At 47.3% G+C, this 14,334-nt stretch overlaps 2 protein-coding genes across 2 annotated transcripts; one reads left to right on the top strand and one right to left on the bottom strand.

The window, feature by feature from the left end:
- Positions 1–4,369, bottom strand: sirt3 (sirtuin 3). The gene is made up of 7 exons (XM_086224098.1): positions 4,102–4,369; positions 3,986–4,025; positions 3,219–3,395; positions 2,911–3,143; positions 2,733–2,833; positions 2,426–2,587; positions 1–1,151 (listed from the first exon to the last, which is right to left on the bottom strand). The coding sequence occupies exons 1-7, from the start codon at positions 4,184–4,186 to the stop codon at positions 909–911; spliced, it is 1,041 nt and encodes a 346-aa protein (XP_086080224.1). The 5' UTR covers positions 4,187–4,369; the 3' UTR covers positions 1–908.
- A 1,793-nt stretch (positions 4,370–6,162) lies between these two features.
- psmd13 (proteasome 26S subunit, non-ATPase 13) lies at positions 6,163–11,915 on the top strand. Its single transcript, XM_086193270.1, has 13 exons — positions 6,163–6,395; positions 6,732–6,810; positions 7,450–7,484; positions 7,587–7,642; positions 7,727–7,770; positions 7,857–7,943; positions 9,101–9,272; positions 9,353–9,432; positions 9,503–9,628; positions 10,661–10,723; positions 11,136–11,216; positions 11,328–11,444; positions 11,621–11,915. The coding sequence occupies exons 1-13, from the start codon at positions 6,295–6,297 to the stop codon at positions 11,714–11,716; spliced, it is 1,137 nt and encodes a 378-aa protein (XP_086049396.1). The 5' UTR covers positions 6,163–6,294; the 3' UTR covers positions 11,717–11,915.
- The last annotated feature ends 2,419 nt before the right edge of the window (positions 11,916–14,334 follow it).

The following is a 14,334-nucleotide window of genomic DNA, read 5'->3' as shown; positions in this document are numbered from 1 at the left end:
GTCAGTTCTTCTGAGCCTCGCCCCGCTGCCTCTGTTCCCGTCTGTCATCATTAGTTTGGCCTCTTGTTGGAAAACACAACAGACCTTTTTCCCAGTGGACAGTTTGACATGACAGCACAGGACTGAGCAGGTAGAAGTCCCTGTGCTTCTGTTGTCTTTCATCGTGAACGAGAGGACCAGCAGTCGCTGCTGCAGCTCCTGCTTCTGTTTGAGCTTCTTTACCTGTTTGATGGAATTTTCCCTAAAAATTAAGATGCACAAAGCTCACAAATTTTCCTGCAACATTCCTGGACTCTGCTTTAATGACAAATAATTAAAACAGCAAGAACACACACACACACACACACACCACTAACAATAGCTGCAGCAGGAACCCTCAGCACACTCATTTAGCACCCCCTGATGGTTAAAACTCTGAAAACACTGGAAAAAGCCTGATGATCTTAAGTTTGTTGACTCTTAGTGGAAGCAGTTGGATTTGGTCTGTGCTGTTGTTTGAGGGTTCAGCCCCCCCCCCCCCGCAGGCCTCATTAACTCTCCTCGCATCTCTCTCTCTCTCTCACACACACACACACCTGCCACTAATGAAGCAGAGTGTGAGCACGTCTGGGTTCTCTGAGTGTGGATGAGGTCGGTGGGGACACACACATCTCCTGGAGATCAGGTGGCGTTCTGAGAATAAATCCTGTAAATCTTTCAACGCTGCTCGTTAGTTCTCATTATTTGATGTTTTCAGGAGTGACAGGTGATCAACAGCGAGGAGGGGGCGTGGCCGCTTCAGTGTGTTGCGGGTGTTTGGCTCTGGAGTTCCGTCTGAGGTGCTGGGTGCGTGATTTCACTGCTGAGAGCTTCGCCACCTACACATATCGTCTTTTCTCTCGTTTGGATCTCATGACGACCGTCTGGTTTCATTTGTCTTCACTTCTGTGACTTCCTGACTTCTCAGAAGCTGCCGCCATCAGAGCTTCAAGCTCCTGAGTCCAACCCAGGGCGCTGGCTAAAGTTCCCACGCCACTGACCACATCACCCAACTGCACCACGTCTTGAGGCCGGCAGGTTCCCCATGCAAACGGACCCACCAAGTCCCTGTTGATAAGCAGCCGGGGAACGGAGCCCCGCACAGCTCCAGCCAGGCTGGCAAAGGGCTCCACCTGCAGGACACAGAGGGAACAGCGTAGGCATGTCTATTTGACACTTCAAGGAACCACGTATTTCTTTATATTTTCTTATTTCAGAGAAGGGTTTTCTTCCAGACACAGGAATGTTTGCAGTTTATTTCCTGCTGCACTTTGTACAAATACAGCAATGACATCAGTGCAACTACCAACTTGTGTTCTTAACATTTCCATGTTTCCTCCATTCTGTGTTGTAAACTCTTTTCTTGTCTGTACCAACATCTCCTGCACGTCTGTCCCTCCTGGTGAGGGATCCTCCTCCCCTCCTCACCCTGAGGTTTCTCCCATTTTTCCCTGTTAAAGGTTTTCTATGGAGTTTCTCCTCAGTCGATGTGAGGCTCTGAGGGCAGAGGATGTTGCTATGATGCCATGAAGCCTGGAGACAAACTGGAGGGGAAAACAGGCTACAAAGAAAACTGCCTTGCCAACTGATGTTCCAACTCCCACGTCACCACTGACAGGGGCTCAGATCCACCTCGACAGCGCCCTTCCTTTTCTTAAAATAAAGCTTTTGTATCTCGGAGTTTGATGGAGGAGTGGCTCGAACACCGCGGCGGTATAACGAGACGTCTAACATTACCACGCCAAACACAGCAGAGGTGTGGAGCTGTAGTGTCGTCCGTAGCAACAGTAGCGTTCTTCTGCAGATTGGGTTAATCCTCCAAAAGATGAGAAATGCATTCCTTTGTGAACTCAATTTGATACATTTAAACAATGTGAGTCTCATAAACTTTTGTTTGCTACAGAACTGATTTTCAGCAACGGACCCAAATCAGAAATGATGATGTCACTGGCTTGTGGGCGAGGGACCCCGTGCTGATGCTAACTGGTTAGCTGACAAAAATATATCATTCCACAGCATTCTTTAATTCTTCAACGTCAACTGGGAGCTCCCTGCAGATGTTTGAACTCAGCCATCAGGTAACATGCTGCCCCCTATTGGTCTGGAGTGAAGAGTACAAGACGCTAGCTTGTTTTCAATGCCACCCAGAGGCCTGGCAGCTGTACTACATCATAGATACTGCATACATGGCTTGACTCAGCTTCCTTTATATGGCTGTTGATTGCATTCTGGCAGCAAATCCATACGGCTCATGAGAATCAAGCACAGTGCAGATTCACTTTCCTTGGTTCTCAGCCCACCAAGCTTGAAACTTCATGTCGTCTCCCAGCCTGACTGCTTACTCAACATCATAAGAATGGCGAAGACGCAGCGTAGTCTCCTCTTGAGGTTTGGAGGAAGTGCTCACCTCCAGTGATGTGCCCATGATGATGAGGAGGTCTGCCAGAGGGAAATCAGTGAGGTACTTGAAGAAGTTCAGAGGGAGCTCCTCCCCGAAAAAGACGATGTCGGGCTTGACCACGCCCTTACAGGTGGGACACTTGGGGATCTTCCCTCTCATCACGTCCGGCTAATGACACACAGGAAACACACATCAAGTCATCCTTCATTCTGAGGATAAAATTAAAAACAAACACATAAAAGAATGTTGTCATCTTCACCCCGACTTGAATCATCAACAGAGTTTTAAAATAAAAGTCTTGATGACATCTCACCCGCAGGTCCTCTCCCTCATAATTTCTCCGGCACACAGTGCAGGTTGCCGTGGCGAACGTGCCGTGGGCCTCCACCAGCATCTCAGGAGGAATGCCTGCCACTAAATGAGCATGCTGGGTTAAAGCAACAGCTGCAGAGTGTGGCGCATTCGCAAGAACCGAAGACATGAAAACATACGTCGTTCCAAGCCGTCGATGTTCTGCGTGTACATCCTGAGAAGCTGAGCCTTCTCATGCAGCAGACGCACAAAGTAGTGCGTCAGATTAGGCCGGTAATTTCCTGGGTACAGCTCTTTGGCCAGGGCAAAGAACGGCTCCGGCTTGTGGTGGAAGAAGCCGATTTCAAATATGGCCTCAGCGTAGGGCAGGTTATACTGCTGCAGGTTGTCATAGAGACCGCTGCCTGGGGACCTGGCAGACACAAACGCTCTAGAATACACTTGTACATGTAAACACAGTACATTCTAGAATACTAGCAAAGGGAACCTGAAATCTGGGATGCCACTCGGAGTGCTGATGCCGGCACCCGCCATCACAACCACCTTCCTGAACTGCTGCTCCCGGATCTTCTTGGCGATGCTCTCCAGGGTCTGCTGCTCACCAGCTGCACCGCCACGGGAGAAAAGTCCTCGCGTCCCATTGGACCAGGAGGACTTGGTTTGTCTGGACCGAGGCAGACCAGCAATGAAGGAGCAGTGGTCGACATTCAGCAGCAACCAGAGCCCTGGCTCTTGAAGACACCTCCAGACCTACTGAGCCTCAATGCGGACACTGACTACACTGGGCGGCGCCAAGCCTTGCTACCTGAGAGCGCGTCTGGGTGAGAGCGTTGACCAGATGATGACAACAGCGACCGACTGATGGCACCTCGTGGCTGCCAGTGACTTGATGTCATTTCAATTCTCTGAGGATTAAAATGTCGAATAATAGCGTGTTTAGCATCACACGCTCCTGCGCCAGACTGTTCCTGCACGATTTCTGCCTCGTCTGATGTGTTTCATTACAGCCTCACCTCAACGCAGTAAAGAGCAAACGGCTGCAGATCCTTCCAGACATTAAACGAATGGCTGAGTAAATTTCAGTTTAAAACTGTGTGCGTGTGTGTGTGTGTGTGTGGCTTATTGAGCAGTGGAGTGGATGTACTGTACTGCATGTATAAGTCGCAACTGCTTGATCTGAGTCAGCTTCGATGTGAGCATGTCAAATATGGAGGTATGATTCATGACCCTTCACCCAGAGAGGTGTGTGTGTACCTGAGGAGAGCCGCTGGCGCTTGACACACACTCCTCCGACCTGTAAACACAAGGCATGTTTTTCATGGCACATCAACGTTTTAGAGGTATGACGTCAGCTCTGTCGGCGCACTGACCCTCTGCAGAGACTCTCCTGCTTGCCCCTGGACACAAACTGTAAAAGAGAGCGAGTCTGAGAGGCGAGCACAAGGCGGAGGCCATGATGGCAGATGTGGAGCGGCCTGCTGCAGGCTCCCGGTGCAGGACTCCTCCGGACTGGACCGGGTTCCGCAGCACTGGCGTCAGCGCATTATGTCCGCTGGAGTCTCATGAACTCGAGCCTCCACCGACGATGAGCTGTCCGGTCTCCTCCTTCTCCTTCTCCTTCTTTGGCATTTGTGGGTGGTTCTCAAACAAAGACTTGGTGCATGACCGCCATCAACTGGTATGGAGGAATAATTGTTGTTTTAAAATTGAAAACTTTTCATCGATAAAATCCAACAGGCGCAATTGATACACAGTGTAGTACCATAGACATACAGTATATTCATAAATATGTATATAAATGGTGTAGCACGTACAAGTCCCAGAAATAAAAAGCCAATAACAAAAATAATGACAAAGACGGTAAAGAACGAAGGAGGTCAGTCTGGAGTTGAAATGATTAATGGCCACATGAGCTCTTCTGAAAATTTCCTATAATTATATAAAGTTTCACATAATTATATTCAGTAGTACCTCGGGCTTTTTTTTCTAGATATTCATTAAATATTGGTTAAGGTTTTGTAGCAACGTCAATTTATGATTTTTCCCCCATCAACACATTGTTATTCCTAAATTCTGTTGTTGCTGTTGTTGTTATCATTGCTGTTGTTATCGCTGTTGTTGTGGTTGTTGTTGCTGTTGTTATTATTGTTGTTATTGTGGTTGTTATAGCTGTTGTTGTTGTTATTATTGTTGTTATTGTTATTTTGTTATTGTTATTGATGTTGTTATTGTTATTGTTGTTATTGTTGTTATTGTGGTTGTGGTTGTTGTTATTGTGGTTGTTATTGCTGTTATTGTTATTGTGGTTGTTGTTGTTATTGCTGTTGTTGTTATTGTTGTTATTGTGGTTGCTGTTGTTATTGCTGTTATTGTTATTGTGGTTGTTGTTATTGCTGTTGTTGTTATTGTTGTTATTGTGGTTGTTGTTGTTATTGCTGTTGTTATTGCTGTTGTTGTTATTGTGGTTGTTGTTGTTATTGCTGTTGTTGTTATTGTGGTTGTTGTTGTTATTGCTGTTGTTATTGCTGTTGTTGTTATTGTGGTTGTTATTGCTGTTGTTGTTATTGTTGTTATTGTGGTTGTTGTTGTTATTGCTGTTGTTGTTATTGTGGTTGTTATTGCTGCTGTTGTTATTGTGGTTGTTATTGCTGTTGTTGTTGTTATTGTGGTTGTTATTGCTGTTGGTGTTATTGTTGTTATTGCTGTTGTTGTTGTTGTGATTGCTGTTGTTGTTATTGTTGTTATTGTGGTTGTTGTTGTTATTGCTGTTGTTGTTATTGTTGTTATTGTGGTTGTTATTGTGGTTGTTGTTGTTATTGCTGTTGTTGTTATTGTTGTTATTGTGGTTGTTATTGCTGCTGTTGTTGTTGTGGTTGTTATTGCTGTTGTTGTTGTTATTGTTGTTATTGTGGTTGTTATTGCTGTTGTTGTTATTGTGGTTGTTATTGCTGTTGTTGTTGTTGTTATTGTGGTTGTTATTGCTGTTGTTGTTATTGTTGTTATTGTGGTTGTTATTGCTGTTGTTGTTATTGTTGTTATTGTGGTTGTTATTGCTGTTGTTGTTGTTGTTGTTATTGTGGTTGTTATTGCTGTTGTTGTTGTTGTTATTGCTGTTGTTGTTGTTGTTGTTGTTATTGTGGTTGTTATTGCTGTTGTTGTTATTGTTGTTATTGTGGTTGTTATTGCTGCTGTTGTTGTTGTTGTGCTCCATCTGCAGACCAACCTTTATATTCTGACAGGCAACAGTCAGATCAGTTTGATTAAACTCTGTTTTCGCTCAGTTGTTGGAGAATAAATGTATTCTGTGGTCTCCGTGTCAGAATGACCGAAGATAAACATATTAAACTCCATTAAACCCAGCAGAAGACATCACACGGGTACGAATCTCCATTCCGGGACAGAGAGTCTACAATCCGGTGCGATTGGCTGCGCGTCGGTTTCCCATAATTCTTCGCGGCAGATCCACAACACGGCAAGCTAGGAGCTTCACACTACGCTAGCAGAAAAGATTCACCATCACTTACCAGCCCTGAATTAGAGTAGTTTTCGGGCCTGTCGCCACCATGAAAGATGTTACCGGGTACCTCAAACAGCAGCAGAGCAACAGCTCGACGCCGGAGATGGCGACGGAGTGGCACACGCTGGAGGACCTGTACAACAAGAGGTGAGCGGCCCCGCTAGCCCCCGGCTAAGGTGCTAGCTGTCGGTAGCTAGCCTATTCAATGGGAAGGCTCGCTGAGTCATGCGTTCAGCTAGCGTTAGCACATCATGAGGTGCAAAATTCTGTCACATTTGTCATCACACCTGTACAGGTGGGCATTATTTGCTGTATAGAAAGACGCTGAAGGGTGTGAGCCCTTCGCGGTTTGTGTCTCGCAGCTCGGACATAGAAAATGTAACGTGGGCTTGTTGAGAAGGAAGTGTTCCAGTTGGTTGCTGGCCTGGATGGAAAGAAAGTTACTGACAAGTGTCCCTGACGTTGTACTTTTACTTTCAACAGATTGTGGCATCAGTTGACCCTGAAGCTGACAGACTTTGTGAAGGATCCTTGCTTCAAAACAGGGGATGGCCTCATCCAGGTACCTGCACTGTCACCCACGCGGGGCTGTTGCTTGCAAGGGGGGGGGTCTGTACACCTATGTGATACTCTTGAAACACAACATGGAGTGTGACGTATTGAGCTGTGCATGCAGTATTGTCCTGTGTCATTATGAAGGCAGCATGTGTTGTTGGTATGTTACTGTATGTCCGTGTCTAGAGAGCTCATGTGGGAGACTCCACTTGTTTATATCATTGGAAATTATTTGTTTGATTTCTATTAATATTAAGGTGAAATGCATTTCTATGAAGGACTGTCTTATGTCTGTATTTGAGCCTTTGACTCGATTAACACTGATCTGATGTGGCATGTTCAGATTAATACAGTGAAAAGTCACTTACTGTGTTGGGTTATTTTTCTGTATCAGCGGTTTGTGTGGGGCTGAAATGGATAAATTCAGTGTGGGCGTGGAACGACGCCATACGACGGGGCTTACTGGAAACCCTTCAGTAGAATGTGTATTAGTGCAGGGATTAATCTGGCAGATATACACCACGTATGAAGAGACAATCATGGCACATAATCTCACATCCCAAAGGCAAGTAGAGGTCACAGTCCAGAATTGTCTCTGGCTCGATCGTTCATCGTTCAGCATTTTAACTTTGTTTCCTTCTTACAGCTTTATGAAAATTTCCTCAGTGACTTTGAACACAGGTGAGGTGGAAGCTGCTCCCACACACTCAGTCGTCTTTGGCTTGTTGGTTCAGCTCTGTTTGCTTATTCAGCAGCTAATTCATCATTCCCATCCCTTCATAGGATCAACCCGCTGTCTCTTGTGGAGATTGTTTTGTATGTTGCCCGACAGATGTCAGGTCAGGACACGCTGATACAGTAGAGACTTTATCTCTGTAGATTGACTTTGTATTTAATTGGATTGTTTAAATGTATGTTTCCAGATCCTAAAGATGCCATTACTTTCCTTGAGAAGACCAAGGAAAAAGTAAGTTGACTCCAAACAAAGGTTCAAGGATTTAATTTGATTGGCACAATGTTTTTGGTCACACTTTAATGCGTCTGTCTCTGCAGGTGAAAAGCAGCGAGGAAGCAGTGATTCTCTGCAAGACGTCGATCGGCAGCCTCAAACTGGAGATCAACGATCTTCCTGCTACAAAGGTGGGAGCTCCCCACACCTCCTCTGTGTCCTTTAAACAAGTGCTCATGCAACCCTAAGGCGTTGGACGTACGCTGAGCATCAGGCTGCTGGTAACGCTCACACGTGATTGAACAGCTGTGCAGCGAGTCAGCAGCAGGGTGGTCTGCCGCTGATGTCCCCTCGTAGGAACAGAAATCATGTTTAGAAAGAATAAGCATCTTTAAATCTGCGCCCTTGTCAAGTCCTCTTGAGTGCGTCTGCGGTCATCAAGGGTTGGTGTTGTTCTGCCTTGTTTATTGAGGTCTTCTATCAACAGGCAGTCTCAGAACCTGTTTCATGTTCTCAGTGTGGGTAGAGGACAAATGTTGAGTCATCTGAAGATAATTGCACCCATCAATGTCTGTTCTCATTCTGACTGTATGAAGGCGCTGCAGAGAGACTGCAGCCTGGAGCAGAGCACCTGTGCGTGGTAGACCAAGCTCCCACCACTGTCATTTCAATATGTTCTTCAAGATAAGTGTCAGTAGCAGCAGGAGACTAAGAATTCCTTCTCGTACTGTGAGTCGTATTACGATTGCAATATCAGTCCGCAATAATCAAACGTACATTTTTTTGATTGTTTAGCCGCCACTCAGAATTCCCAAATGTTAAAGTTGGTTGAGGATCAGAAATAATCCAGCCGAGCGATCTGTGCGTCCAACAGGAAGCAAAGCCTGACGGCGATTTGAAGGCGTTGGACTCAAATCAAGAATATTTCATGAAGTGAACAGTGTTAGGACCCTGGAGCGCGGCTGGGCTCCCCCAGCAGCTCATACGCAGATGCTTTCATGTCTTGAAAGTAAATCACAAAAACTTGGATGGTAAAACTGCTAGACAGTCTTTGTGAGCAGGTAAGACCCAGTCACTGTGAGCTGCGGCCGTGCTCGGAGTGAGCTGGTGAGCTCCAGGCTGTACAGCAAACAGATCTGGAGTCTGTGAGATCGTTTTTCTCAGTTATTTGAATCTGCATGAGGAGAGCACAATGGGGTCGCATCCCCACAGAAAAGTTGCCTTCAGCATATCAAGTGCCACTAATGTGCGACCCATCCTTCAAACGCCGTTCATGTATGGCGAAACCCTGAGGTTTGACCCACAGCTGAGGGCTCTGGCTTTGTGTGTGCTTGTGATTCGCCTCCAGAAACTCATTGAAGAGGTGGAGGAGATGCTGAATAACTTGCCCGGCGTGACATCGGTGCACGGCAGATTTTATGACCTCTCTAGCAAATACTATCGCATCATCGGGAACCACGCCTCCTACTACAAGGACGCTCTGCGATACCTTGGATGTGTGGACATCAAAGACCTTCCAGGTGACCAAAGGCGTGACGGGAACGGTTCAAGCTCCAGGACCCCGTAAGAGGAAAACTAATTGTTGTTGTCGCCCTCGCAGAGACTGAGAAGCAGGAACGAGCGTTCACGCTGGGGCTGGCGGGTCTTCTAGGAGAGGGAGTGTACAACTTTGGAGAGCTGGTGGGTTTATCCCTCTTCAGGTTGTCTCTGGTGCTGGTCAGGGTGGCATTGACCCTGTGTGTTGTTGCAGCTGATGCATCCCGTGTTGGAGTCCCTGAGGAACACTGACAAACAGTGGCTCATAGACACGCTGTACGCTTTCAATGGAGGGAACGTGGAGAAGTTCCAGGGCTTCAAGTCTGCGTGGGGCCAACAGGTGATCATTCATGTAACTGCTCAGCAAAAAAGTTCAGCGAGGTCACAGGAGTGTTACAGCGATTTGTAGTTCAAGAGTCAACCTCAGGGTCTGGACCGCGGACCTGGGCCGAACCACAACTCTCTCCAGAGTAAATTCTACTTCTGTGTGCCTCATTTGTAGCATCTGTTAGATACCGTCACAGGTAACAAATGTCCACTTGCTCCGCTGCAACCAGCGTTTCAGGTCAGAAAATCGTAAAAAAAAACCTGAGAAGGTCATGGAATTTGAAAATGGTCATTTCAAGGCCTGGAAACGTCAGACTACCAGAATTTTTTACTGCATGTTGGTGCACATGTGGTTCAGTGGAGCCCGAATGAGAGAAATGTCTTGGTGAATACTGATGCATTTGAATACGCTTGGCACGAATCGCAGCTAAACAGTGAAGTGAGTTCTGTCAATGTTCACAATTCCGAAACAGACGTTTCAGAGCTGGTGAGGTCACATGCTTGCAAAAGTCATGGAAATTGAATGGTGTAAATTTGTATGAACCCTGACGTAACTTAAGGTCATCTGACTGTTGGAAACTCTCACCAGACTTCCATTGACCTCATAAACGCACCTCCGTCCTGCTTGACTCAGGGATGAATGGCGTCAGGAATCGATTGCTTGCATTTCTGAGGAACTGTAGTCTTGTAATTGTTCAGTCAGGCACGGTCCTGGAGCAGTTCCCCTTCGAAAATCCATTCCAGTTGATTTTGCCTTCAATATAAAAGCAGAAGTGCCGCTCGGAGAGCCGCCTTCTGTGAAATTCTTACAGGAAGTGCAGCAGTTCTTCCACTAGCTTTTCAGGCTAAGCTAACATGTCTCCTGTATGCTATGCGGTATTTACACTCTTGACCTGTCCTGTTTTGACTGTTGTTGACAGGCTAGCTGGAGACAGTGCAGAACAGTTGTAAATTCAGTACTGCAGGAAGTCACTGGTAGGCATTTGCTGACTCCTCATCCGTGGCAGAAGTAAATACGTAAACGTGTTTTCTCTCTTGATCTTAGCCGGACCTGGCAGCCCATGAAGCTAAGCTAATGCAGAAGATCCAGCTGCTCTGTGTGATGGAGGTGAGACCCCCAACAAATATTTAGTAGATCCTGTCTGACTGCATTTGTTCCCCTTCCAGCATGAAGCACACAGACATTTCTGGGCAAAATCAGTTCATTTGGACCAAAATGATGCGACGGGTGCCTTCACGCTTAGCGCAGGAGTGAACCGACACACCAATCAACAAGTTAACAACCAGTTAAGAACAAATGTGAGGAAACTGACATGTTGGGGGTGCTGACCTCTTCAATCAAGCTAGGAACACGTTAGCTCGCTTCCGTCGTGGTCAGCCAGGTTAACACAATGAATGCAAGTGCACACACAACTTAAAACTTGCTTCAAATCTTTGTCACATTTCTATCCTCAATATGTGACACAGCTATGAAATTAAAAGAATAATCAAGCATTTCAGACGTCTCCCTTGTCTTCCAGATGACTTTCACCCGTCCTGCGAACCACCGGCAGCTGACCTTCACGGAGATCGCGCAGAGCGCCAAGATCCCTGTTAATGAGGTTTGTTGGTTTGTTGGCGTCCATCAGTAATCACAAAAATCCGCTGCTGGCTGGTCTTGAATCTGTTGAGTCAGTGCAGCAGTGTGACCTGTGACGGTGGCGCGTGTGCAGGTGGAGCTGCTGGTGATGAAGGCTCTGTCTGTGGGCCTGATCAAAGGCAACATTGATGAGGTGGACCAGAAGGTGCAGATGACCTGGGTGCAGCCCCGAGTGCTGGACCTGCAGCAGGTCAGTCCACCCACTGATATTAGTTCAACTTTGATGCTTTACATCCAGACCAAGGCACTGAGACAGGGACCACCTCAGCTGGTCCCGGTGCCCTGCCCTGGGCTCCTTAGAGGAGGAGTTCGATACGCAAACTCTTATAAGCGGTCCACTGAAGGCGCCTCTCCTCTCTGTTTCAGATCAAAGGCATGAAGGAGCGTTTGGACTTCTGGTGTGGTGACGTTAAGAACATGGCCATGCTGGTGGAGCAGCAAGCCCACGACATCCTCACCTAGACGCCGTCCTTCCTCGTCCGTCTCCCCAGCCAAGTTCTGTTCTGTTGTTCTGTTTGATGTCTTCTTTGGTTGCTGTCGCTGTTCATTACCAACCTGTAAATGACACTGTGGTATTTTACAAATAAACATTTGGTTGCGAATTATTATCACAGTGTGGACTGAAAATACTGACCAAAACAAGAATAAAATCTCCACGAAAATCAACTCTATCCATGTTGTTTATTTTAATATGCGTCAGTTTGTCCGGCTTTGGGGTTTAGGTTTATCTTTAGAATTTCTCCGCTGAGTGTTACTTGGGCCAAAATGATTGAACTAGTCATCTAAAGCTGAGGGAGGTCTCAAAAGGTGTACTTTCTGTTGTTTTATTTTTAGCCCTTCAAATACTCAAAAACGGGTGTCTCCAGCTCACTAAGATGTTCTTTCCCCTCCTGCTGCGCTGCGACTCCAGAGTGCAGATGGAGCCAGCCACGTCCATTTAGCTGGAAGCTAATTGAGCTCCAGCCATCCATTTTCTTCCTCTTATCCGGGGTCCGGTCGCGGGGGCAGCAGCCTAAGCAGAGATACAGAGACTTCCCTCTCCCTGGCTACTTTGTCCAGCTCCTCATGGAGGATCCAGAGTGTTCCCAGGCCAGCTGAGAGACATGGTCTCTCCGGCGTGTCCTGGGCCCTCCCCAAGGCCTCCTACCGTCTGGACATGCCCTGAACACCTACCCAGGGAGGCGTCTTGGAGGCATCCTGACCAGATGCCTGAACCACCTCATCTGACTCCTCTCGACATGAAGGAGCAGCAGCTCTACTCAAAGCTCTTCCTGGATGGCGGTGCTTCTCACCCTGTCTCTAAGGGAGAGCCCAGCCATCCTCCACAGGAAACTCATTCCGGCCGCTTGTACCTGCGATCTCGTCCTGTCGGTCATTACCTAAAGCTCATGACCACAGGTGAGGGTAGGAACGTAGATGGACTGGTAAATAAAGAGCTTTTCCTTAGGCTCAGCTCCCTCTTTACGACCCATGCAGAGTCCGCATCACTGTGGATGCCGCACCAATCCACCTGTCGATATCATGATCCATCTTTCCCTCTCTCAAACACTTGAACTCCTCCACCTGGGGCAGGGTCTCATCCCCCACCCAGGGATGGCACTCCACCCGGGCAAGAACCATGGACTCGGACTTGCAGGTGCTGATTCTCATCCCAGCTTATCCTCACACTTGGCACAAAACCAGAAAGTGCCCCGGCTGCACCTAGAGATTCTTTTCATAAAAGCTGTGAACAGAATCGGTGACAAATGGCTGCCCTGGCAGAGTCCAACCCTCACTGGAAACCAGTCCAACTTACTGCCTGCAACGTAGACCAAACTCTGGCACTGATCATCCCGGGAGGGAACTGCCCGAATCAGGCTGTTCGATACCCCATACTCCTGGAGCACCCCCCACAGCATTCCTCGAGGGACATGGTCGAATGCCTTCTTCAAGTCCACCAAACACATGTGGACTGGTTGGGCAAACTCCCACGCACCCTCAAGAACCCTGCCCGAGAGTGTAGAGCTGGTCCACAATTCCGCAACCAGGACCAAAGCCACACTGCTCCTCCTGGATCCGAGGTTCGACTGTCCGAGGAGGCTGAGGACTGTGATCCCACGATATCATGAACAGACCCTACGGTCCCCCTTCTTAAAGGGGAACCACCACCCTGGTCTGCAAATGCAAGGGCAAATCCCTCTTTCTGTATCGAAACGTTTGCTGACTCATCCTGCACTCAGGACTAATTTTGCGCCCAGTGAATATGCTTTTGTTACTTTATGGTCCCTCCCCATATGTCACATGACGCACTGCAGCCTTAAAAGACTTTTTTTCTATAAGCTTTCACTTTGAAAGATGCGTCTGTAAAACTTTAGCTAAACTGTTTTGATGGTTACACCACCACAGTGACAGGACTCACTACTGACCCCTCCAGGCTGATCAAGGTTAGACAGTCAGGAAGAGCTGCAGGATCAAACTACCTCTCCACACTCACTAGAGGATGATTAACCACAGGTAGTCAGTTTGACTTCTGTGTGTGTGTGTGTGTGTGTGTGTGTGTGTGTGTGTGTGTGTGTGTGTGTGTGTGTGTGTGTGTGTGTGTGTGTGTGTGTGTGTATTGGCACTACTGTAGAACAACAATATGCAGAAATACTTGAGGGACTGCAGCGACTAAGAACAGGTGTGCTGATTTGGCTCTGCCTTGCCTCTCTTGACCTCTCTGGCCTACAGCACATACATGTGGTTTGGAGTCTTATGTCATGAGTTACTACATGACGATGATCAGGCTGTAGCCGGTAAAGGTTGAAGTGACTGGGTGCTGCTACTGGTGCTGCTACTGGTGCTGCTACTGGTGCTGCTACTGGTGCTGCTGGGCTCTGGCCCTGCCCACAGGTGTGGGAGGAGACGACATAGACCAACCAATCATTCCACTCCGTGTTTTCATTGTTGATGAAGCAAAACAAGAAACTCCTCAATAAATACATGAATAGTGATGTTCCTCTTTCCTGTCTCTCCTCCTCCCTCTAACACACATATACACGCACACACTCACACACACACACAAATACACATATACACACACGCTCACTCACACACACACA

Source organism: Aulostomus chinensis, chromosome 2 (genome assembly GCF_037954235.1).
Source record: "Aulostomus chinensis isolate RoL2024-O1b breed Wild chromosome 2, RoL_Achi_v1.0, whole genome shotgun sequence".
NCBI lineage: Eukaryota > Metazoa > Chordata > Actinopteri > Syngnathiformes > Aulostomidae > Aulostomus > Aulostomus chinensis.
This window is presented reverse-complemented; position numbering and strand designations above follow the sequence as displayed.